Here is a 20,014-nt window from a genome sequence, read left to right as displayed (position 1 = left end):
TTACATTTTCAAAAATTATTACTGCAAATCCAGAAATTCAGCTTAGTTAATTTGTTATAGACTCTTCCTTTCCTCCTCAACATTTTCCAGAGCGTTCACTGCAGTTCACAGTGCTTCTAATACCAGTTTGAAATCTAAGGACTTAGACATGACTCAGTGGCTTTCTATTTGTGGACTCATGGTCTGTTCTCTAAAGCATTGGTCAGAGTTTCATGGTCCTGGTATATCAAATAACTTTAGCTTGTAACCTAGACACGTTTGAATATTGAATTTTCAAACTTCATATGTTTTTTAAAAATCCAGAAAATATTAACCTATTATTTCAACACTAAATCATTCTTTTCATTCTGTCCCTTATGTTTGTGGTGGCAGGTTTGACATCAACGGAGCTTTCAGAAGCCCTGGGGTCCTGCTCTTGGTGTGTCCTACCTAGGGGCTGGCTCTGGGGCTCAGGAGACTTCATCACAGTGTCATCTGTTTCTCAGAGACTTTGTCATACTCCCTTGGGCCTCTGGGCCTGAGGAACCCGGGAGTGAGCTTGATGTTAGTGTGGGTCGGAACAAAGAACTGCAGTCTTCCAGCTCTCTCCCCTATGAAGTTCCTCTATCCCCTCTCACTTCTAGACCGAGTTCTAGTCCAGCTTAAGCCTCCAGGATTATGGTATAGATTTCTGTAATTCTGCCATACAGCAAAACAGCAGGAACCAAAAGGAAATATTTAATGAAGATTTCCCCACTGCTGGGAAAACAAAGATCCCCTTTCCAGGTTCCTCCGTGCGAAGCATGGATCATCTCCTGGATTTTGGGTGCTATATGCCTCACTGGGGTAGAAGTTCCCAGATGCACTCTGGGGAGAACTGTGTTTCCTGACTACTGAATATTTTGCCAGCCTGACCACAGTTACAAGATACATATCATAGCAGGTCTGGGAGCTATGGCCAAGTGGTCAGCATTGAAAAGTAAGATAGAAGCGAACGTTTCCGCCCCTGCAATCAGGGCTCAGTCACCCCCAACCAATAACAGCCTTTCTTCCCCCCAAACTGTGATGGCCCCTCTTCTCAGCTTTCTATAATCCTGTCCTTTGTTTCTTGGGATGGCAGTTGATTGACATGTTCATTCCTTGCAGGCAGGATTGAGACACATACATTTTATTTCCCAATAAAAATTCTATATTTTCCTTAAGAAAATGGTAATTTGACTAATATGTCTCCCTGAGATCACCCCCATTTATACAAAAGAAAACTCATTTTGGTGGTTTTTTTTTTTGCCTTAGGGAAATGATGGATTTGTTTAATAGATTGGTAATTATCCAGCTCAAAAATGATCATTAGGACGCCTTTTCATTTGATTACTGTAAATCACTAGCCCCACAGTTCATTAATCACTAGCTACATGCAGTACCTCAGCCCTGTCTGTCCTTGAGTAAACGACTCCCACACAACTTCATGTTGACACTTCCTTCCTTTAATACAAATATTTAATAAAAGCCATATTCCATACATATCTGATACAAAGTTTCTTCTGATACAAACTTTTCTTAATGATGTAACTTTTATTGTCTTAAGAATAGTTCCCATGAGAGCCACAGTCTAAACAGAAGCCAGCTTTTTTTGGTTAAGGCTTTCAGAGGCTCACCATTGTACAATTATCAAAAGTGGGGTGAGGCAGTGTTTTATGTGTCACGGGGTAACCTTTTGTGTGGCTTTTGGATAGCTAGTGTGAATCACCAATCTGTGATCACACCAGGCAGATCCTTAAGTGTTCCCACTTCCAAAATGGAAAACCGTGGCCAGAGAAATGAGCTCCTGGGGCACATTTAGAATTTGCGTGGTACAAATGCTGAGCAAGAAGCATTACTGAAGTGTGTCAGGATGGGTTGAGCCTGGTTTCCGGCTAAGGATTTCTATTGAAGATCATTCCTGGTCCCCTGTGTGAGTTTCTACCCAGCAGTCCCTGAACGAAGTTAGAATAGTGAGGAAAGAACTCCCCATGGGACAGCCTGCTACAACCAGGGCTGACTTTTTTTTTTTCTCTTCCTTTGTTCTTGGCTTCCAGTTTACCGTGGCTTCTGGGCAGTCCTGCTGCTTCTGGGGGTCGTGGCCGCCTTGACAGCTAGCTTCCTCATCATCTGCGCAGCCCCCTTTGCCAGTCACTTCCTTTATAAAGCTGGAGGAGGCTCTTACATCGCCGCAGGTAGGTACAGCACCCAAGGCATGATCTCTAGCCACCTCCCCTGTAATTTTGCCTTTGGTTTTAGACACAGGTCTCAAGTTCAGACTTTGATTAATGGTAATACAGTGATGCTCAGATACCGTAAATCTTCACTTTGTGCCTGTCACTTTCTATAGACTTCCCATTTTCCATGAGCTGGTAGCCTTAGCCGATTGAACCCCTATAGACAGATGTAAACACCAAGGCTAATGATTCACCCTGATGTAAGGGATATAGTCTATAATTTTTCATCTGTAACATGTCTTCTATACTCATACCATAATATATAAATGGAAGGCTGGTATTGACAATGACAAAATTTCTAGAAGGTAGGTGGTATCTTAGTTATGATTCTCATTGCTGTGATGAAACGCCATGACCAAATCCAACTTGGGAAGGAAAGAAAATTATTTCGCTTACATTTTCATATCAAAGTCCATCACTGAAGGAAGTCAGGGCAGGAACTCAAGGTAGGGATTGAAGTAGGGTCCACCAAGGAGTACTGCTTACTGGCTTGCTCCTCTTTGCTCAGCCTGTTTGCTTGTAGAATCCAGGACCACCAGTCCAGAGTTATCACGATCCATACTGGGCTGGGGCCTCCCCTGTCAAACACTAATTAAGAAAATGCCCTGAAGACTTGCCTATAGGCCAATCTTATGGAGGCATTTTCTCAATTCTGATTTCCTTTTCTCAGGTAGCTAGCTTGTGTCAAGCTGACAAAAAACCAAAACCAAAATAAAAAATTTAAAAAAAAATCACAAAACCCAATAGGACAGGTGGATTTGAGCATGACTTACCAAACTCACTGTGGCATCATGAGAATGGGGGAGTGTTTCTATGTGAGACCATAGTGGAAGTTATAGGAAAAACTCTGATGATGCTTTGATGTCTTTAGAATCACTGCATGACAGCACAGCATAATGTTCTTCAAATTTCAGTGATCAGTTAGCAATACCCCTTTTACATAACACAGTGCGTAGCTCTTCATAATAAAGATAATGATCACATACCGTTCCTCTCCTAACGCAGCATCATTCTGAGGAGCAGCCGGTTTAACTGGTTCTGTCCTTCTTTTACGTTCTGTTCTGATGCCTCTCTTTAGTTGGATGCACCTGCTAGAGCTCATGGCTATTTCATCTTTTCCCATCTTTACTAATGTATAACCCACATACCGTTCATTCTACATTTTTTAATTGTGTAATTCAGTGGAATTTTTAGTACATTTGTGGGCTTGTACAAACATCACCACCATGTGCTTTCAGAATATTTTAATCATATTGTAAAGGAACCCTATCTTCCCTCTTTCTCCTCTCTACCAGAAACTATTAATCTCCTTCCTGTTTCTATGTGTTTATATCTATTTGGAGTATTTTATGTAAAGGATAGCACATACTTTTCAGAAGAGATTCAAAAAAGAAATACTATTCCAAGCTTGTACAGTGCCTATCCTGGAACCTACTAAAGTAGTTGATTATGACAATAGATCTGTGGACTTTTAATTTCCTTGATGGCACAATCATAAACCCAGTGTGCATGATTTTGCAAGGACAGTAACAAAATTAACATTGAATAAAACAGAACATCATAGTTCATGGTATCATTTGGGGTAGGAAAAGCCACATGTTCAGAGACAACTAAAGTTAACTATCCACTGGAAGTTTTTATCACCAAACACAGTCTTTAAACAATCCTGATATCAATGTTAGCCTTGAACACTCTTGACTGAAGAACTTTTGAGTCTGACATCTGTCTATTATTAATAATCTTACAATTTTATCTTTTCAAAGTTACATGCCATTTTCTGGGGAACCGTAGGAAACATGGGCTGCTTTCCTTTATTTATTATGTATAGTGTTCTATCTGGAAGCATGCCTGCACACCAGAAGAGGGCACCAGATCTCATTATAGTTGGTTGTGAGCCACCCTGTGATTGCAGGGAATTGAACTCAGGACCTCTGGAAAAGCAGCTAGTGCTCTTAACCTCTGAGCCATCTCTCCAGCCATGGGCTGCTTTTCTTGCCTCAGATTCATTAGCTAGGAAGGATTTCTTTGCATCATGCTGAGTGCAGAGTGCCACAAGTTGTCATTTCCAGAATGGCACTGAATTGAGCTTCTAATGCTTTATTTGTTTAGATTTCATAAATTTCAATAATGAAGAACTTTCAGTCTATGGGCTGAGACTTCCAAATTCCCATTCTTTCTGGGGCTTGTCTGACCATCACTTCTGTGAGCGAGACTCTCCTGGTTGCCTGCTCTACTGCTGTGCTCTGCCAGGCACTCAGGAACAGGTGCAGCTTGGTCCTAGGGCACTGTAGCCAATTTACCGATGACACAAACAGGACTGAGCACTTTATTTATTTGGGCAGATGAATCTTAGGGAAGGGCACAACGGAATTCCAAATGGCCTTTCTGGGGTGTATGCACATACAAAAGCTCTTTGTCATTAGCAGAAGCCTGTGTGGGGCATTCTGTGCTTGGCAGAGGGACACTGAAGTTGCAGCTGTCGGTGAGAGCAAAGGGTTGGTCCATGATATCTCTATGCTGTGCCAACTCAGGGCAGGGCTTGGAGAGCAGGTGTAGCCTCACCCTGTACTTGGGCAGATCCTCCCTTGGGCAGGCCAGGCCATATGTTTCCTGAGAAGGTGCAGCTCAGAACAAATTCTGTAGTAACTGCAAGTCTATGCCTCAGTGATGCACATACCCGAGAAAGCCTTAGCAAAACTGCTGGAGGGCTCTGATAAAGAGAAGGCGAGTATCTACCTCTCTCTGGATGTTAACGTGGAAGGAAGACAGAGGAGGCACTAAAATGAGCGGGCATGGAAATCTAAATGTTCAGATTATATGGAGAACATTACAGAGATGAGTGCCCGTAATCCCAGCATTAGCATAAAATAACCAGAGTAGTTATTGCAATGAATGAGCAAGACACTGAGGTGTGGGAGAAAGTACAATGACATCATCTGGACAACCCACAGCAATGGCTGGAGGGGAAAGCCACCATAACTGGAAGGAGGGAACTGAAGATATGGCTCAGCTGGTTAAGAGTACTGGCTGCTCCTCCTGACAACTTGGGTTGGATTCCCAGCCCCCATATGGCTGGTCCTAATCATCTGTAACACAGACGTGCATGCAGGCAAAATACCATACATTGAAAATAAAAACAAATACATTTTAAATTGTAACAAGAAGCTGTTTCACCAGCTAGTCAGAATAAGCGGACTCTCTTTCCATTATACAGTAACCTGCCTTGTCCAGAGCGGTACCCTGGCTGACTACTGAGCTTTTGTGTTGATGGTTAGAAGCAAACAAAGCTTCACACCTGCTTGGTGGAGTAGCAAGAAGCTAAGTTTTGGTGAAACTCCTGCTGGTCTCTTGGGTCATCATCATCCTGCCAATCAGAGGGTGACAGCCTGGGCGATTTGAACAGAAGCAAGGGATAGCCCTGCTACGAGAATCTAGCTTCTGCGTACAGATGGAGGCAGAGCTCACTTTGAGTCCTACCCATGTGCTCTGCCTCATTCTGACTTCATAGTGCACTCCTCTTCCTCCTCCTCCTCCTCCTCCTCCTCCTCCTCCTCCTCCTTCAGGACAGCTATTTCCCAGGCTAGCATTGCTCACCAGGGACATATGCAGAGTGAGCTGACATGAATTATATAAGCCTTCCATCATGCAGGACAAACAGCCTGCATCCCAGCCTTCAACGGCTTGCCAGGGCCCCTCCTGCTCTGGAAGAATTGCCATGGAAAAGAGTTTGGATGTGAGCCATCTTAGGAATGCGGTGTCAGCAAAGGCTGGCTTGGAAGACAGTAGGGTTTGTGGCTTCTTTCCTCCAGAAAAATCAAGGATATTGCAAAAGCTTCCTAAGAAATCACATGTATTTCTGCACGTGATAGGAACGCTCATAACAACCTCATCCTGGAGATGTTCTCCTATGTGTGAGGAGAAATAGCCATTAGGAGCCATGGATTTAGCTCAGAGGCTCCTTTCTCTCTGGCTGAGACGGAACCTAAGGTTCACACAGGGGTATGCTATGCACACCTTGTTCCAGCCATATTCTTCCATATAAAGAACAGGAGAGAAGTGTGTGGAGAGGCCTTGATAAGAGCAGGAGGCGACAGGAGACCCAGAGCAGGAAGGGATCAGGAAGGAACTGCTTGCCAGCAAGCTGCACCTGCTGCCCAAGTGCCTGTATTCTGAAAGTTCCAGGCTATAAACAGTGACTATGCCTGAGGAGCACAGGGGGGCTCTGTGTGGTGAGAAGAGTTGGGAACAAATATGTGGCTATGGGGACTTTGCTAAAGTCACTTTCAGACTTGTCTTCCCTACTGTGCAAGAAGTGGACAGGCTTCCAGAAGAAGCTAGAAGCCAAACTTCCATCAGGGAGCGGAGTATTTTCTAAAGCCCAGGGCTCCATTTTCACTCCGAGTGCTGCTGTGCTGGAGGTGGGTGTGGAAAGAGTGCTTGGGAGAAGCTGTGTGTACTGACATGTACCTGCCACACGGCCTTGGAGTAGAAACAGCCCTCCAGTTGGTCATCTGCAGAGCAGTAGTTTGGATGTTCCTAGAACAGTACTCTTGGGAGACCATAAAGACCTTGCCACCTTCACGCTCCATGGAGAGAAATCTTCATGGTGCCTTCGGTTGCATTATGGGGGACCGTGCCTACATGTGCTTCCTGAGTGTGATACTATTGTCATGTGGGGAAGCTTTCTTTCAAATTACACTGTCTGCTATCCTGGGTCTGACATTTTGCACAAATGCCATGTGCTAGCTAGAGTAAGCAAGATTCATCCAATCCTATCTGGGAACGATCTGCAAAGATTTTTATTTCAAAAATATTCTAAAATGTTACCACCATCCCCCAGATGCTTCCGTGAGAGGAGATGAGCCACAGGATGGTGTTCCAGAGAGCTGTCACACTTCCGCCTGCATATGTTGGGGACAATCTGAGTCACGGCTTAGTTTCTGACTCAGCATATCTAGCACTCAAGAGGCCAGCACAATATTAATTTGGGAGGATCATTTATGGAAAACCTTGAACTTCAAGTTGGAATCATGCTTCCCATCACGTCAGCATGCCCCTGAAAAGTGGCACTGTTCTGAGAACTACAGCTAAGGCTTCTCCGTTTATTTCAGCTCACGTGCTATTCTGTTATATAATCAATCATTTATTTCAGGGGCCGTCAGATGTGTGAAACAGAAAGGCCTTTTCTGGTCTTTAAGTAGTGTGTCTTGTCTGGAATTAGGCTTGTTCCCATATGCCTTATTCTGCTTTCCAGAGAGTGAGTATCCCTTGCATCGACTTACTCTGGACAGTAAGGGATCTCATTGCTCTGCAGATACCTTGTATCATTCCAAATTTCCCTTTGAACAGTCGCTTTGCTGAGAATCAAGCAGTAAATTATTGAGGAATATTGTGTTTGTTTCTTCGCTAACTTTTATAACTTCTGACACTTTTTCCTCCTATTCCGTTCTCCTGGGAGTTGGGAGTGACGGTGGGGAGAAGCACATTTTAGTCGAGACCCAGTGCGACGACCATACTGACCTATGCTAGAACGCCGCGGTGTAAAGAATTTTCACTTCCTATAATGACAGGGCTGGTGGGGAGGGCCAGAAGATTTGATAAACCGGTAATGTAAAGCAGAAAACACCCTTCAGATGGGTGAGTCCCAGTCTGGATTGGTTTGTGCTTTTTGACATATTGGGTGAGACTATGGGGGAGACTGGTGCCATCTGCTGGTCAATTCTGAAAAGACCTGAGAGGTAAACGTTCCATCTAGGTCTCAGAGCTGGAAGGAATCAGGAGGAGTTGACTCTTTGGCGTCCAGACCAGTTCTGAAACAGCAGGGTCACATGAGACTCTCCGATGCTGTAGAACACTGGAGATAACATTCTCCAGCCATTCGCAGAAACGCATGCCAAACCTTGATGAGGAGGAGGAAGAGGAGGAGGACAAAGACGATGATAGCTCATGCTTCTTAAGAATAACATGTTCCCAGCACAGTGCTGGGTGCTGTGTCTCATCTCATTCCCCATGACCTCTTTCTTATTTGGGATCACATACGATCACCACTTTACCAATGAAGTAACAGATGGAGAACCAAGACGCATGCTCAGGGCTGCTCAGCGGTGGAAAGCTTTCCAGCCAGTGACGTGTGATGAAAGCCAGGGTGGTCAGAATCCAGACTTGTGCCTTTCAAACATACCCTGAAACTCAGGGATTGTGAATAACCCCCCCCCCTTAGGGTTGAATGAAACTCAGCTTCTCAGGTGAAATCCTAGTTGCCTGTAGATCATTCTCTGTTAATTCCTGCATTCTCAATGGTGTTCATTGTATTGACCACATGGATGTTTAATGCTGAAAATTATCGTTGAGTGTTTGGGATACATACTCCTGTATGTAACATGTAGGGTCAGCTAACCAGATAAAATCATGACTCCAGAGAAGGAAAGGAAGAGGCAGTAAATGTATTTGGAAAGTGGTAGGGTGGTGTGTGTAGTGGTGAATGCCAGATAGATAGGCTGGTATATTGACTGTATTGCCAGAGCAATTAGGACTGAATCACAAGACTACAGAGACAACAATGGGGAAATCTAAGAAAATGAGTGGAGGAAACTGGGTACAATGCATTAGCTGTTTTAAGCTTCTGAAATAGGATACATTAAAAAAGCATCATTTGATGCTAAGAGAAAACAATCACCCATTAGTCTAAAGAAGAAACAACAAATCATTACAAAGCACAATCTAACATATTTTAAGGGACATTTAGCTGGTTTGCCCAGAAAAACAGTCTTAGTTTTAATGAATGCAATATTCATGAAATTACTTTGAAAATGCATTAGAATATAATGAGAAGTATTACTATTAGCAAATGCATAATTGGCAGATTTCCCCTTTCCCTTTTTCATAACATAGAGATATAAAAGAGATATGTTGGACTTGGCAGTAGAACTAGCAGTGAGGTGGATCAGCTTGTATGAGTCCCTTTTGTGGAAATTCATAGAAGCCTCAAACACTGACATTTACCAGGTACCCAGGCTATCACACATTAAATCACATGACAACAGGCTAGTAAATATTGTGTTCCTCTTCAGATGATAATATGCAGTATGCTAATGTTGAATGTAATATGCTGATATGAAGGGACTCTGAGATTCCATCCAGATGGGATCCACTGGTTGCCTGTTCTCAGGCACCCAGCCTCATGCCATCTAGTTCTTTTTCATAGTTATAAATATCAATTTTTTAAACATAGGGCTAGAATGGTCCTTAACTGTCGAAGACTTGTGTCTCCTTCCAAAGGAGTCCCAGACAAATGGGCACAGGCATGAGTCGTCTCCTGATTACTACGTTGGAGACTAGCTCACAGGTGTTTTACAATTAAACTTCATCATATTTCATACTGCTTTGTATGTTACTTTTTGTTTCCTAAGTCTGAAATGTTGAAAGTTTTTTTTTTTTTTAATAAAGGAACCAAAACCAACTGATCACAAAAGGACCCCTATGCTACAGGCTTTCGACAATGTAATTGTTCAGTAGCACCACTGAGTGACCATTGAGAGCTCTGCTTAGAAATCAGAGTTAGTGTAGATAATTAAGGTTGTACTCTGCTGGTTTTTTTTCCCCCAAGAGCTGTGTTTTCAGTTGGACTGAGCAGGGCAGCTGGGGTGTTGGGGTCTGAGAGAAGGTGCATTCAGCTTGTGCCAAGCATCAACACAACCCAGGGTCATTATGTCAGTTCAATATGCCATGATGCTCCATAAAATATTGCCATTTCCCCCTGAAAACTATTTGGCCTAAGCAAATGCTATCCATCATTTCAAAGCTTCATGAATATGTCAAAGTACCACAAAACAATTCATTGATTGTAGCTTCTTTCCACACATAACAGTCCACACCTAGAATCCCTCAATGAGTGCTTGCCAGTGGATGAATGGATAAACAAGCTGGGCTTCACTGCTAACATGCACCACGGGGGGCAAGGGTTGAACTGAGAGATGCTTAGTGAAGTATGCCAGGAAAACCCACATGCTGCAGGGCCTTCACTGGCAAGATCTTTTAAAGTTTATATGAAGCCACAGTGAGACACACCATTTGGTAGATTAGGGATGGGCTATGGACAGACAGGGCATAAAGGATTTCTTCAACGGAGAAATATGTTGTAGTTCCCTGGTGTTTGTTTTTTTTTCTCCCAAACTCATCACATCATACATTTTAAACCTGTACGTTTTGCAAAATGTAAAGTGTGCATTGATGAAAGGGATGGGGAAAAGAAACACCAAACTGGGAAGGGATTTATTCGCTAGAAAGAGTTTCAAAGTCCCAGAGTTTAATATGAGGTAGGAGCTGAGTTAATACATGTTTACATGAAGATTGTCTGTATATTTTCTGCAAACATTTCTTGTTGCCACCCTCCTCCCCAAAGGCATTTAATGCCCCTGTACATACCTAAGGGAGGCATTTGTGACAGCTCTCATGTGACTTCATCCTATGGTGAATCAGTGTCTCCACTATGAACTGACAGTGGATGACTCCCTTTTGGTCTTCCTTGGGGGCACACTGGCTAAAGAAAGTTCTCTGTTGCCGTTCGGCCTAACAGGCCCACGAGTCCAGATTTTTCTTTGCTCCTGTTCTTAGTGGAAGTCTCTGTCACCTTCCGGACAGCTCAACTTTCAGGGTCACCGTGTCTCTCTGGAGCTTCTGGGAATGTTTTCCTTGTTCTTGGGACTTTGAGGAGATTTCCAGACTAATGGGGCCCATGTACCACTGGGCTTCAGTCTGAGCTATCCACTTGGATAGTGTTTGATCTGTCCAAGCTACTGTAGATTTAGCTATATAGACCTCCTTTTCCCCTCCCTCCCTCCCTGTCTTCTTCCCTCTCTTCCTCCTCCTTTCCTCTCTCACTCCCCCCTTCCCTCCTCTCCTTCCTCCTTCTTTGGGAGGTGGGGTGAAGTACTGCTGTTTATCTCTCATTGGTCTGGTACTCACTACATAACCAAACTTGAATTGGCAGCAAACCTTCTGCTTCAACTTCCTGAGTACTAGTTATAGGCATGGGCCACGCTGCATGCTTACAGATATCATTTCCATCCTCAAAAGGAGGCCCAAGGTAACCGGAGTCTGCCATGCCCAGACTTTGCTATGCTTACCTCCTCGTTCTCTGTAGAGGTCTCTGCTCAATCTTGCCCCATCTCTAGAGTATGTGCATCTCCAAGTACAGAAAAAAAAAAAAAAACCAAAAACATTTGTCCTAATTCTGATTCTAATTTTCTTTTTACCTTGACTTCCTTGGATTGACACTTTTTAAAATTAAGGCATTGTGTGGTCTTTCCTATGTCCGTTAAAAGTTGAAATGATTTGTCAGTGAACTTGCCTATCAGGAGAATAAAAAGAAACCAAAGAATGACCTTGCATTCATAATTCGTCCCAAAGTAGCCCGCCACCACTTATGATTTAAATGAAAACACAGGGAATGTAGTTTTACGTGAACGGTTGAAGATCAAGCTTATCATGTCAAGTCACTCCCAAACAGTGTTAAAAACGTCATGCACACCGTATCAGTTACCTTTCTGCTGCTGTGATCAATGCCATGGCCAAATTCGACGACTTACCAAAGGAAAAGTTTATTTTGCCTGACGTGTCCAGAGGGATAGGAGTCTGCCATGCCAGGGTGGCACAGCAGCAGGTGGCAGGTGTGGTGGCAGGAGCAAGAAGCTGAGAGATCACGTCTCCAGATGCAAGTGAAGGAGAGAGGGTGGGTGAGAGTAGATGAGATGGTTTACTCTCAAAGCCCACCCCCAGTGACACACTTCCTCCAGCAAGATCAAACTCCCTAAACCTCCCCCGGAAAATGTCACCCACCGGGGACCAAGTATTCAAATGCCTGAGCCTATGAGGGACGTTCTCTTTCAATCTACCACACACACATACTGCTAGAAAAGAACATAGAACTTCTACAATTTACTTTGCTTCTTAAAAGAAAACACACACACAAAAGAACACAAAAAGAAACTTCATTTCTTTGCCTCAACTTTCTCATCCAAACATGCTTTTGAATCTGTTTTTAATAGCATAGTGAAAAGGGTTTTCTAGTGTGAATCTTTTTCTGTTCTTTGTGTGTGTGTGTGTGTGTGTGTGTGTGTGTGTGTGTGTGAGAGAGAGAGAGAGAGAGAGAGAGAGAGAGAGAAAGAGAGAGAGAGAGAGAGAGAGAGAGAGAGAGAGGACCAGCTTTCTTTTTATGTGGAGGAGACTGCCTTGGCCTTGAGGGAGTCCACATGATTTGCTTCTATCATAGATGACTATGCTCAATGTCCATTTGTAATGGAATGTTATGCCCCTTTTTTTCTGGGACATAGGGCATAGGTTTTCAAATTGAATTTATGCATATAAAAGAAAATAACTTTGTGAGACGATCCATGTAAAATGTATAGATTTAAATGACACTTGTACACGTTATCTATGAGGGATTCAGTGTACCCTTCAGGTCACTCAGTTCCTTAGCCATTGTTCAGCATCACCATAAATCCTAATTCAGACCATTCTCGGATTTTTCCTTCGGTGACCATTTCTTGATTTTGAAAGTTGGACTCCAGAAAACAGGTATCATAAAATTTGTAAATAAATTTGGGCTTTTGAAATAGATGATCACATTTAATAATCATTTTATTTGAAAACAAATGGCTGCCTAGAGCTCAGCATTGGTTTCTATTCCGCTGAAGCCAGGGTGGCAGGTGGGCTAGAAACGTGGCACCTTTGTTACTCAAGCTTGTTGGTGTTCATGTTCTATAAATAAATTCTCAACTGTAAACAGATAATAGAGGGTTCGTGTAAGTAGTGTTGTCCCCTGGGGACACTCTGCTCAGCATCTACCAAGTCACTGAGTGACTGCTTATGAAGAGTCACAGTGCCCTGCCAGAGGGATGGACGTCTTTTCTGATGGATCCACATGTTACCTTCCTCCCTCTCCACCCATATTCCTCCCAGCACACATGGCCACGGGTTTGCCATATTTTTCCCTTTAAGGCGTTTCCTTTTTCTTTAGTTTGGGGACTGCCTTCATTGTTACACAGAAGTTGTTAGTGCTTTCACCCAGCTCCTGCCTGCCATTATCATTTTTGCAACTATCCCATTTCTTTCTTTCTTTCTTTCTTTCTTTCTTTCTTTCTTTCTTTCTTTCTTTCTTTCTTTCTTTCTTTTTTGGTTTTTCAAGACAGGGTTTCTCTGTGTAGCTTTGGAGCTTTTCCTGGAACTCACTCTGTAGCCCAGGCTGGCCTCCAACTCACAGAGATCCACCTGCCTCTGCCTCCCGAGTGCTGGGATTAAAGGTGTGCGCCACCACCGCCTGGCTCCCATTAATTTTTTTAATCACAAAGGATCTGAACCTGGACCATGAATTGTATTTAGTTGTATTTTACTTGAGTCTCCATCAAGCCAGAATTAGCTCTTCGACTTTCCAGACCTTGGAATTTTTCCAGAACATAGGCCTCTGAGTTTTTGGAGTGGTGTTGGATTTGGATTTGATGCCTTTTCATGACTGGATTAGGCTCTGCATTTTGGTGCAGCACCAGATCCATTCAGTGACACCCCCCCCCCACACACACACATCACCTTGACATAGATAGCCTTGGTGATGTTAACTTTGATCATTTTGAACAGCAGGGCATTAGGCAGGTATCTTTAGCAAAAAGTTACCCTTTACTTCTTTATAGTTAGCATTTTGTGGAAGGTCTGAGTCTGTGGAGTATTCACTGTTTCATCTGCATTTCTTATATTCACCTGTTGACTACTGTGGATTCAGTTTGACATGATAGAGATCATCCTTGATGTCTATTCTTTTCATATGGCTCTAATTAGAATTGATGATTTGTTGGTTTGATTAGTTAGTCTAGTTTTATATAGCAGCTACTTGACTCCCCTTTTGCCCACAGACCTTGTACAGGTTCTTGTGGCTAACTCTTACTGCATTAGCAGTTAAAGCATTGTGGTATGGTGTGAATACCTTCCCCATAGTTCACACCTACCTCTCATCGCTACTTATTATTTGTAATTTAATGGGTAGGGAGGTACTGAGTGTTTAGCCCCATGGGTAAGATAGAAACCTAAACTGATTTCATATACATTAAATGGTCTGTGTCATCAATTAATGAACGGATTAAGGAACTAAAGAAATGATTTTTTTTTTTTTTTGGTTTTTTGAGACAGGGTTTTTCTGTGTAGCTTTGTGCCTTTTCCTGGATCTTGCTTTGTAGACCAGGCTGGCCTCGAACTCACAAAGATCCACCTGCCTCTGCCTCCTGAGTGCTGGGATTAAAGGCGTGTGCCACCACCGCCCGGCAGAAATGAATATTTTTAATGCTTTCATGATGCAATTTCTCTTGAAATAACAGCATTGTTTAAGTATAAGTTATTTTTCATTAATAATCATGTATATTACTGCCCACAATGTACTTTTTAACATTCTCAATCTAATAATGACTTTTAAAAAGATACATACAGGGTGACTGGTTTTTCATAAAGGCAATTTCATTTTTTTAAATAAGAATATCTGAAAACATGATGGAGGGAAGATCAAAACCATATCAACAAACAACATGGAGATTTGTACTATGTTTTCAGGAGACAAAGGACATTATGTAAGTGCCCAAGCCTTTACACTAAGGGAATACTGTGTATGCAGTTGCTGTAAAAATGTGTTTGAAGGCACAGAGTCACTGCATAACACATGCTACAGCCATATCGTTGTCAGAAAACCTCAAGTAAAGCTTTGTCAAAAGTTTGCTCTTCAGCTACGTCTCTGCAGTTTCTCTGATATAGCCGTTACTCATTGATAGTTGCTCTGACCTGTGGGCCAGCATATGCACATACAATACAGATCATAGAGTGAAGATTCTCTCTTACTAGGGAAACAAACTGCTTGATTTCATGTATTAGGGAAACATTCTTTTATCCATAGCTGGAATGGTCATTATGAGTAGGTTTAAACTCAGATACCAGTGCATCTTGACATGGTTACAAACCTTTCTTTTGTGTCTAATCCTCAAGATTCTTTCTGAACTTGATGGCCTGGTGGTGGGGTATCACCCTCTGTGCAGTAAGCCAACACTGAAATGTGCTGAGTAACTTGAATGGCTGGGCTCTTAAAATCTGCTCTCTTCTGTCAATATGCTGCCATTTCTGCCCTTTGCAATAGAAATGCAGTTAGCTTTCAGAAATGTAGTAGTCAAAATATGAACATTATACACTTGTTATCATTTGGATCTGAAGTCTTCTCCAAATGATGTGTGTTAAAGTCTTAGACACCAGCCTATTGCTCTACTGTCAGTGGTAGAAGCTTTTGGAGACAGGGTCTAAGGGAAGAAAGCTAGGTCACTAGGGACATGCCTTTGAGGGGATGTTGGGACTCTGGCACCTTCCTCTCTCTTGGTGCTTCATCATTCTTCTTTTTTTTTTTTTTGTTTTTGTTTTTGTTTTTCAAGACAGGGTTTCTCTGTGTAGCTTTGTGCCTTTCCTGGAACTCACTTGGTAGACCAGGCTGGCCTCGAACTCACAGAGATCCGCCTGGCTCTGCCTCCCGAGTGCTGGGATTAAAGGAGTGTGCCACCACCGCCCAGCTCATCATTCTTCTTAAATAAACAGTATCCTCAGCCAAGAGCTTCCACTATGATGCTTTACCTTGTGAAAGGTCCCAAAGCCAGAGTCAAGATACCACAGGGACAAGCCTCTGAAATTGTGAGCCAAAATAAGCGCTTAGAAATTGATTATCTCAGGTTTATTGACACATCAGTGGACTTGAGACAATGCCAATTATTTATTCCATCCACTAAGTCAAAATGAGCAAAACTGTAACTGTCATGCTTGATTTGACCTTTGGCCAACAGCAAATGCCCCCAAGTTCTAGGACTAGTCCAAATACTTCAGGCTATGCAGTTTGTGTGGAGAAAATTACTCCCTAGGGCATCAGAAACTGGTGATGTAATCAGAAGCTGTTGATGATGTCATCAGAAACTAGTGATGTCATCAGAAGCTGTTCATGTGCTTTTGCCTGATAGTTACAGGAGCAGCTAAATCTTAAGAGTATGTGCCCACAGCTGCTCTCAAATGCCACTCTTCATTAGCTTCCATCTTCTCAGTCGTTAAGGTCAAGGGCTCATTGGGGTGACACATTCTCCACTCTCAGAATTCCACAGTGTTTTGAACTGATCGATCATGTGGAACCGCTCATAAACTGTGTGATGCTGCCTCTTCCTTTTTGTCTCCCTCCCTCCTTCCTCTCACACCCATCCCCTTCCTCTTCTTCCTCCCCCCTCCCTCTCTTCTTCCCCTCTGTCCACTTTTTGTGTTCTTCACCTCCTTCCCTTTTTTCTTCCCTCCCTTGTCACTTCCTCCTTTCCTGCTTGTTTCTTCTCTTCTCTTCTGCCTTTCTCTCCATTCCCCTCCCCTTTCTCTCTCCCACGCTTTCTCCTTTCTTCTTTTCTTCCTTTCCTCTTCTCTGGCTTTCTTTTTTCCTCCCTTCTTCCCTTCTCCTTCATATTTTCTTCCTTCTTCCTCCTCCTTTTTCCTCCCTCTCTCCCTCTTTTCATCCTTTCTTCCTTTCCCTTTCCTCCCTCCTCCTTTTTACCTCCCTACATTACTTTCATTTAATAAAACCTGTGATCTCAAATCTATGGTTTTATATTTCTCAGACTATTTTGTTATCAATGTTCTTTCAAGACAATGGTTCCATTATATGTGTGTGTATGTATGTATGTCTTGAATAGATATATAATATATCCATATATATATATATATTGGACGGACCAGAGGGGGGATGCTGAAGAGATGTCTCACTGGTTAAGAGCACTAGTTACTCTTCTAATTTCCAGAACCCACATGGCGGCTCAGACTTACCTGTAACTCCAGTCCTAGGGGATTAAACACCCTCTTTTGTCCTCCTCAAGCACTGGCTGTAGGCACAAGGTTCACAGGCATACATGTAGGCAGAACACCCATATACATAAAATAAAAACAAAGGCTAAAAATTTTCACATACGTTTGTCATTGCACGTTTTCCACATTCAGGTGGTCATATCTGTCCTTGTGTGGTGCTCACTTAGCTTTTGTTTTAGTGGTCATGCTTGGTTACGGCTCTATACAGTTAGCTGAGTTTCCATGGTGTAGCAAGAGTTTGAAGAACCTGGGCTGAAAACCACTAGCTGTGCCCATACACACTTACTGCCCTGGGGATGACGGTACTGTTTCCACTGACCCGTGGCATGTATCGGAAGAAGTAATAATGGGTTACAATGCTTGCTTCAAAACTTATATACTTTATAAAGTGTATAGATGTCAAATGCAAATGTCCACAGACTCAGCACAGTCCCTGACAAACAGTAAGCACTTAATAAATGCCTATCAGCTGTGGTTGCTGTCTCTCATGCAAAGTTCTCCACAGAATGCTTTAAAATATGAGGGACAACAGCATGTCTGTTCAGCTCCGTAGTTCTCAACCTTCCTAATGCTGTGACTCTTTTATACAGTTCCTCATGCTGTGGTGAGCCCCAACCATCACATTATTTTCATTGCTACTTCCTAACTGTAATTTTGCTACTGTTATGAATCACATTGTAAATACCTGTGTTTCCCAATGGTCTTAGGCAACTCCTGTCAAGGGGTTGTTCAACCCCTTAAAGGGGTCGGGACCCACATGTTGAGAACTGCTGTTTTAGCTCCTAAAGAGTAGCACAGACAGTGTCTGATTCAGCTCAGAGTTGAGGCATTCACCCTTAAACACATGAATGCTTTAGGGCAGTTCAGGGGGATGGTACCTCCAGAAAGGTTAATGGTCTTCTCTCTTCCTCAGGTGTCCTGTTTTCCCTGGTGGTGATGCTGTACGTCATCTGGGTCCAGGCGGTGGCTGACATGGAGAGCTACAGAGCCATGAGAATGAAAGACTGTTGGGAGTTCACCCCTTCTGTTCTGTACGGCTGGTCCTTCTTTCTGGCCCCGGCTGGCATCTTCTTTTCTCTGCTGGCCGGGTTACTCTTTCTAGTTGTCGGGCGGCATATTCAGCTACATCACTAAGTTTTGCCCCTCCAGTGTTCAAAGCACCGTGCTTCCAGTTTCTATTTTCTGTTGATGATGATATCAGCATAAAATCCGTTGATGTACATCAAGAGTTGTTATTTCTTAATGAATCATTTTACTTGTGATTTCCGCTCATAAGGAAGTCCTTTGACTTCTCCAGAACCTAAAGCTGTCTGTGCTGGTGAGGAATTAATTCTCTAAGAAGCAGGTAGTGGGCCCATCATAGAGTTTGGGTACAAATGTGATCATCCACAGCAAACCAAGTTTAGGCTGAATGTCTCCTTGACATTCACTTCTGCTATTTTATTTTTTAATAAGGAGAATAATTGAGAATGGAAAACAAATGTCAGATGACTGATTTTGTTTCTTCTCCACCTACATGCCCATACACAGACACATACTCATCCACTGACTTCTGTGAGCAAATGATTCATTATTTAAAAATAGATAACTGTTGTTCCTGCTATCAGAACCAGAGTTCAAGTGGGACACAGCAATAGTACCAAATGTACTTATTCTAGTTTATTACCAGCGGCATCATCTGAGTTTTCTTTCTTAATTATGCATGCTTACGGAAACCTCACACTGTTGGAAAGCAGTAATGCAGATTAGAACCGCAGAAAGTTACAGGGGGCTAACCCTGGATTGTAATATGGTTTAAAATATGTAAAAACCAAGTGCCTCATCTAAGCACATAATTCTATTTGATATTTTAAAATTCCCATTTAAAACTTAAATGGCTAAGATGTTCAGCACATTTAAATTTATTGAGAGAGCGTACTTTTAATATTCCCTGGCTATAAAGATCCCAGATACTTCCATGTAGGATTATAATAGTCTTGCTTTATGAAGACCATGGCATATTAACTTGTTCCGACATTTTACAGGATCCAGTTCTTCTGATCATTTGATTCCCATATTGTCCCTCAATTTTTTTCCTTTGCAGTAGATGCATTAACACTCTCAGACCCACAATTTCCTCTGACCTCCTGCAAGAGAAAGGTTTTGTGGGGAAATATAATTCTTTATTATTCGCTAGCACAGACATTTTGCATATCAAAGAGGTTCATTTGCCGGGATTGTTGATTGAAATCAAGCCCTTCTGAGAGACTTCCCTCCACTGGTACTTGCATTCTGGAAGTTTCCATGAAGGAGGAGTTTGGTGTTTGTGATGAGCAGAGAAATACAGAGCACTTGAGCTTTGTTGGGGACCCAGCGATGCCTTCTGCAGTTGTAGCAAGAAGGAAAGACAGCACTGAGGCAGGGGGATGACCACGTGCAAGGTGCTCTGGGAAGGAGGTGTTAGCTCTGCTGGCCTGTTGAAGGCACAGTGGTGATGCTGCCTCAGCCTTCTCCACAGCCTGCTTTATACACAGGGGGAGAACTGGAAGAATGGGGGAGCCTGGGCTATCTACTCACCCAGGAGGCATTTTAGTGACCGCACTTGCCTGAAATAGAAACAGCTGTTTGTAAAGCTCCAAGGGTGTTCAGCTTGTCTCTCAAACCATATGGATGCATTTGCGCGCGCGCGCGCGCGCGCGCGTGTGTGTGTGTGTGTGTGTGTGTGTGTGTGTGTGTGTGTGTGTGTTACTCCCCCTTTGTCGTCTTCTGCTTCCTTTTGATATTGCTTCATTTACTCCTTGGCTTTCTTTGGCTTGGTTATCGGAAAAATAATTCTGGGTTCTGTTGTGCATATTGCCCATGATATTAAGCTATGGCATGCGATGAAGTTTTCCAGACGA

The 20,014-nt window shown here is 42.9% G+C and overlaps 1 protein-coding gene across 2 annotated transcripts in view; it reads left to right on the top strand.

The window, feature by feature from the left end:
- Tmem182 (transmembrane protein 182) overlaps positions 1-18,355 on the top strand; it is a 48,420-nt gene extending 30,065 nt beyond the window's left edge. The window contains exons 4-5 of one of the 2 annotated variants that reach the window (XM_059282002.1): positions 2,055-2,192; positions 18,049-18,355. In XM_059282002.1, the coding sequence (XP_059137985.1) occupies positions 2,055-2,192; positions 18,049-18,269 (359 nt within the window). In that variant the 3' untranslated portion in view covers positions 18,270-18,355. Of the gene's footprint in view, positions 1-2,054; positions 2,193-18,048 lie in introns of those variants that run through there. The other variant, XR_009383502.1, reaches the window with a different exon arrangement.
- Positions 18,356-20,014: the final 1,659 nt, after the last annotated feature.

The sequence above is a fragment of the Peromyscus eremicus genome, chromosome 16_21, assembly GCF_949786415.1.
Source record: "Peromyscus eremicus chromosome 16_21, PerEre_H2_v1, whole genome shotgun sequence".
Classification (NCBI taxonomy): Eukaryota; Metazoa; Chordata; class Mammalia; order Rodentia; family Cricetidae; genus Peromyscus; species Peromyscus eremicus.
This window is presented reverse-complemented; position numbering and strand designations above follow the sequence as displayed.